This window comes from Haliaeetus leucocephalus, unplaced genomic scaffold (assembly GCF_000737465.1).
Source record: "Haliaeetus leucocephalus isolate CR32 unplaced genomic scaffold, Haliaeetus_leucocephalus-4.0 Scaffold1, whole genome shotgun sequence".
NCBI lineage: Eukaryota > Metazoa > Chordata > Aves > Accipitriformes > Accipitridae > Haliaeetus > Haliaeetus leucocephalus.
This window is the reverse complement of record NW_010972437.1, coordinates 22,857,942-22,863,941: the sequence shown is the minus strand read 5'-3', so window position 1 is coordinate 22,863,941 and position 6,000 is coordinate 22,857,942. Positions and strand designations below refer to the sequence as shown.

General features: G+C 42.8%; 1 protein-coding gene across 1 annotated transcript in view; it reads right to left on the bottom strand.

Moving 5' to 3' along the window:
• Positions 1–241: 241 nt before the first annotated feature.
• Positions 242–6,000, bottom strand: part of PDIA5 (protein disulfide isomerase family A, member 5) — a 90,422-nt gene continuing 84,663 nt past the window's right edge. The window contains exons 15-16 of the mRNA XM_010568786.1: positions 3,484–3,618; positions 242–502 (exon numbers count right to left, since the gene is read on the bottom strand). Of these exons, the coding sequence (XP_010567088.1) occupies positions 422–502; positions 3,484–3,618 (216 nt within the window). The 3' untranslated portion in view covers positions 242–421. The remainder of the gene's footprint in view (positions 503–3,483; positions 3,619–6,000) is intronic.

The window sequence follows — 6,000 nt, the reverse complement described above, 5'->3', positions numbered from 1 at the left end:
TTACAAGTCTCATTTTCCTTCACTGGTTTAAAAAAAAAACAACAAACCAACCAGAAAACGTGTCCCCTCCCCTTTGTTTTTTACATGTACTACAATACCTTTAAAAAAAAATTCACCCTATCAAACAACATCACCTACAGACACACTACAGACTACAAAAATATTGCATAGGAGTGTCAGTGGGCATAGTCTCACAACATGAGAGAAAATGCTAAGTTTTCTTTAAAACATTATGGCAACATTCTAATTTATTTTCCTTTTAAAAATCAAGTGGTTTCACTTTATTTCAAAATTGTACAAAATGGCCATGGCTGTTTATAAAAAAAAGTCTCTGTCTTGAGAATATGTGAAGTCTCAGGTGCATTAACAAAAGACCTGGAACTATTCACAGTGCAGCGGAAAGCTTCTTTTGAGGCAGAAACTACAATTCATCCTTCTTCTTTCCTACTCTTTCATGATCTCTTTCTCTCAGGGTTCGCATGAAAGTGGTGAATCCGGACTCCTGGTTTTGGAGAAAGAAAAATATGGGTCATATTTTTACAAACAAACCAAAACAATGTGTCAAGAACACTGTTAGTCTCCGTATCCCACAGCAGAATATAAACTAAAGAGTGGTTATTGCTTCTGCATTGCCTCATAGTGCAGTGCTCTGGTCCAGTGCTGCTCCACTGCAATGCAAGGGGAAAATATCCATGCAGATTCCACATGTCAAACTTTGAAGAGATGGGACACAGAGAAAACAGCCCCTAAAACTCACAGGACAAGGTAAAATCTGTCCATAGAAGTGCCATTGATGCCCTTTTGTCAAAAACACTCAAAGACATTTTCAAGCTGCATTTGTATGCTACATGGGTCATTTTGAAAGCAGTTCGTGGATCATTTGTTGGCTATACCCACATTTGCCACCATTCCTCATCTCTTAACAGTTTTGCTCATGATCTTCGTCCTTTTCCACATATTCAGATGATGGGAATTAAATTTTTTCAAGTTACTATCAAAATTATTGTCAAACAATTTCCAACCTGGATGCCTAGATGCCGATCTCCGTATTTCAACAACTTACGATTTCTGATCATCTAATGCTGTTGGATGCCTGCGGTTTCCTTTTCCAAGGAAAGCTCTGAACACAATTTGCAGGCAAGTAACACTGATCCCACCCAATGTGACCATTTTTACTTTTAAGCAGTCCCAAACCACACAAGTGAAAACTGGTGATAAAGAGGGAAAATACAAAGAGGTAGAGAACAACAAACAGGAGTTTGACTTAAAACAATGTTGCGGAACAACAAAAAACAACGCAAAGAAAACAAAATAAAACAAAACCAAACCCCAAAGCTGGGAAGCTTTTGAGAAGGCTGAACAACAAAACAACTCTTCTAAAACTATTCACTATTCTTCCACTGAAAAAAAGTGAAGTGGCAAGTTTTGGCCATATGTCATCTGGAGACAACTGGCAATCAACAGCCCCCATGAAAAGACACCAGTTTTCAAAGCTGTGTGTCTGGAAGTCATTTAAAGTTCACTTGATCAGAGGGCGTCCTCACTCTTCCTTGCTTGAGCTGCTTGGGGTGAAACACCCTACAGTCTCTACTCTGGAACTGCAGTTCCCTTGGAGGTGTGGAGGACCCCTTACAGGCTACCTCTGGGGGTCATGCTCTTCCCCATAGCCAGGGTTCCAGTGTGGGGTGGCAAGGAGTTGAGAGCTCCTGCTCTACTGGCCATGGCTCCTGCTGTAGCATGTTGTGTCGCTCCCACAGCAGCTGACATTGCCTCTCTTCTTCCCTGCCCATGTGAAATGATGATACAACTGGTGGATCACACTGAACTAAATGCTCAGGGACGTCTACTGATTTAGTGCCAGAATCAGAACAGAACACAGGTCCACTGGCTCCCACTGCTCTCTCCTGGGATTTCTTTTGCAAAATAGGAGGCCGTTGGCCAAGGTGGTTCAAAAGGTGTTGTCATGCTGATGAGAAGTCCTGCAACAGCGCAGTCCCTTGTTACTGAAACAGATTTGTGAATAGACCTGGGAACTCCATGGAAGGCACTGTGCTAAGCACTGTCTCCAGCGTTACCATGACAGATAAAAAAAACCTAATTTGATGCTGCACAAGCAGAAGACCATAGGTCCCAGGAGAGGTGGAGGGGGAACACAGTTGCCAGCAGCAGAGAGATTGTGATGTTCCTGTTGGGTAATTTAATTCTACCCAAGAAAGGGTTGGCTGCACATATGGGATTAGTCAGTCCACTTTCCAGCATAGGGATAATCATCTCCCAACTGCTGTGGCCTCAGAGCACTCCTGTCTTGCTAAATTCTTTTTATCAGCCACCACAGATCCTTCCTGTCATATATCATTCCTGTAAGTATGGATTAGAAATACAAAAATTGCAGCTGAAATTTTACTTAATTGTTGGCTACTGCACCCATCTTTACTGTTAAGAAAAGATCCACAATTGGAACTAAACACAGTATCCATAACAATGCCTGGAACAGCACCATAAAATGGTCATTACTGGGGTCCGAATGCTGGAGAAAACTGGGAGGTGAAGCCCCATGAAGACTTCCTTAAGATCCTGACTGACAAAGAACCTCAGAATTTGGCTTTTTTCTTCATGCTTCTCTATAATTTGGTGAGCTGTAATAGCAGCAATAACTTTCAGGCAAGGCTGTTCTATCAAAATCACTGGATGGCTTAAGACCCCAAGTTTTCTTGCAGACCCTAGCTTCTCCAGGCTATCAATCACTGCTGAGGAGTAACCTCCCTCTAGGAGGTTATGACAAAGAACACACACAAATAATTGGATTGCTCCCTTATTTTCAGGCACTTTACAACCACAGAAAGCATTATGCCATTTCTGCCCCTTGTACTCATAGCATATAATTAGCTGTCCATAGCAGGACAAAAGAATGAAACTTCAGCCCAAGGGCTAGATGGCACAACTGGTCTTTCCATCCTGAGCTCCAAGACTGAATCTGATTCAGGGCGAATGAGATATTTAGTTTCCCCCAGTCTCCAAAGGACAGCTTTGTTCCTGCTATAAAACCAATGGTCTGTCACCGTTTGGCAGCCTGGTGGACCTAAAACATGTTTGCAGTACATGCACGATCCACATCCAGAACCGATAGGAGTAAGTTCTGTATTTTCTGGCATTTCTGCACCTAGCAGCAATAAACCCTTCATTTTCACTCGGTCCAAATTCACTTGCAGACTTCAGCTTAAAGAATAAAATATACAACAAAGCATTACCAAATCTACTCCTTTTTCCTCTTCTCACGTTCCTACAATAGACCAAGTATGCTCCTAATGCAGAGATGTACAGGGGTGTGGTACACAATGATTCAGCCATATAAGACAGTAACAGAAGCAGTTAAACATCCTTTCAGCATGGTAAAAATTTACTCTGCAGTTTTCATTTGCAAGGCAGTACAGGCAGAGGAGACCTTCCTCCCTCTATCAGGTGATGACTCTTGTTTTCACTTACCCCTCTTTCTCCAGTATATTTTTCCACAAATTTCCCGTAGTTGTAATAGTTGAAGGTGGGGTAGCCATCAACCCCCTCCTGCTTACACAGGTCGTGATTCTGTCCTTTGGCACAGTCCACTGCAGCGTAGGAGATCTGAAACACAAGAGATCAGCATGAGGCAGAAGACAACAAAGCAAGACTCTACTTCATGGTTATGCTGCTGCAGCTTAGACTTAACACTAGGAGAGACCCAAGTCTTCTGCCAAAAACGCAATGGCTCAGCTGTGGAGGAAGATCACAGGGTGGTCATCAGGTCAAGGCACACAAATGGAAGAGCAGAAGCCTGCTCCCTCCCAATGAAATGCTGTGCTGCTCACACAGCACCTGGCCTGTGGAGCTGCAAGGTGTGTTCAACTCACAGAGCAGAAAATCACCTTCCTAGCCTCCCCATTTAGCACTGCGTTAGACTCCAAACGGGAAATCCAGAGGCTGTGTTAGTAAAACCGAATCTAAGCAAGGCGCTCACAGCTCTATCACGCTGCTGTATTTTTCCTGTACTTTGGTTTTAAGTGATGAACAGTGACAGGGTGACTTTAATAATGGTAACGACCCACCTAACCCAACCTCCTTCCTGTGGCATGGCTAATGCTGGGAAAGTTACCTCTTCTGTTCTTGGAGAAACACGGCTGGTCACTTATGCAGGCTATTAATAGATTAATGATTTCTGCCCCAAATAGCTTTTGTAAACTCCATTCAGTTCTCCCAAGGTCAAACGGACATGGGTGAGAGACCAGAGCACTGTCTACCAAGTAATGCACATAGAGAAGAAGGGTGCTTGCTTGCCATCTCAGCCTGGGTTTATGTTTCCCTTCCTGTCTTTTTTCAGTCTATCCTTTAAGGTAGGGACCACACGTTACATGCAGCCATTAGCAAAGTGGGCTTTAATTCCTTTTGAAGCCTCTAGATGCTACTGTCACACAAACAAACCCTGAGCAGGAAACAGCCTGACGTGCTCTCAGCCTGTTGGCAGTAGAGCAACACCCTCTGTCCCTGCCTGCTTCAGCGCAGGCAGTGCGAGGAAGAGCGACCTCACAGCCCCTCAGCATCAGCTCAGGCTAACCCTAGTTTAGAGCATTTGACATTTGAAACCTGAATCCGTGAAGTACTGAGGAGGGGCTGCATTTCACATTTCTGATGTTGAAACAAAATACAATTTATAGGCTTCTACTTAAAGCTGCCGAGCCCTCTGCTGTGATTTCACACTGACTGTTCCCGCGAGCGGCAGTTCTGGCTCTGAACGTACACGGCTGCTTACGCAGGCTTGCCTCACAGCCCTGTTACATGCTCTGCTGAAGAGCAAGCAGTTTAAGTACAAGCTATGTAAAAAACCAAATAAATTAGGGGAACGATTTTTGCAATTGTGGGTTACAACGTATTACGTGCTAATTTCATAGCAGACACATCTTAACCCAAAATTTCCGTTCCACAAGCCTCCTTCAAACAATCTGATCTAAATACCTTTTGCTTGCATGACTTTAGGGTTGCAGTTGAACTGTTCTTCCATAATTAAAAGATCACTTAATATTCCACAATGCCCTCCAGTTTCATGGTGACACTGTCAAAACGAGAAAACCTGATCTCATTATCCTAGCAGTAATTAAAGAGATTGGCAAAGCCAACTTCAGTTAATTTGCTTGTTTTGTTTTGGCTTTGAAAGCCTGACAAGACAATACTCAGTAAGATCTCGCTTGGGTCTATCTTCAGATGGAAAGCACTATATAAAGTGAACAGTGTTCTTACCTTAAATATTTGGTTTCTGTTTTCCCATTTAAAACATTAATAAGGCTATTACAGAAACAGGACTCTTGAGAGCTGTTAAAACCACGCATGATCACGCTTTGTTTTTTTTCCTTTTCGTAAACAGAAAGACTCCTACTCATTCAGGGCCAATTAAAACGAAAGGTTAGGAATAATACACTGCAAAAGAGTTTCATCGAAGTATTTATGCCTTCCTGACCTCAGCAGCCAGCCAAAATTTAGAGCTCTTTTGGCTACTTCTGTGTAAAGGAAAGCTTACAATGGAGACAAACTTTTATTTCATGTCACGGTATTAATGTAGAAAGAATACTGGAAGTCCTGGTTCCCTGAAAACAGGAAGAATAAATAAAACCGTTTTTTTCTCACTGCTCTAAATATCACATGGGGAGAGATTACAGCCAGAAAAAGGGGAAGGTATATCTGCACTCATCCAGATATTAGTAGCTGGTCTGAGGCATGAAACTGTTGTGACTTATGACCCATCTGTTCTTAAATTGTCTCTTGGAGATAAAGAAAATTAGGTTTTAGTACACTGGAAGGAAGAGGAGCCCTCTTTATCTGTACCTCTCTGGAAACATCTAGACCAGCTTTGGTTGGAGCAAAGAGCCCAATTTCATTTACAAAAGGCTTTTGTGAGAAAGGCCCCCAGTGAGGAGAGGGTGCACCGGAGGAATGCAATGCCATAAACCACTGTTAACCTTGTTCAGCACATCTTTA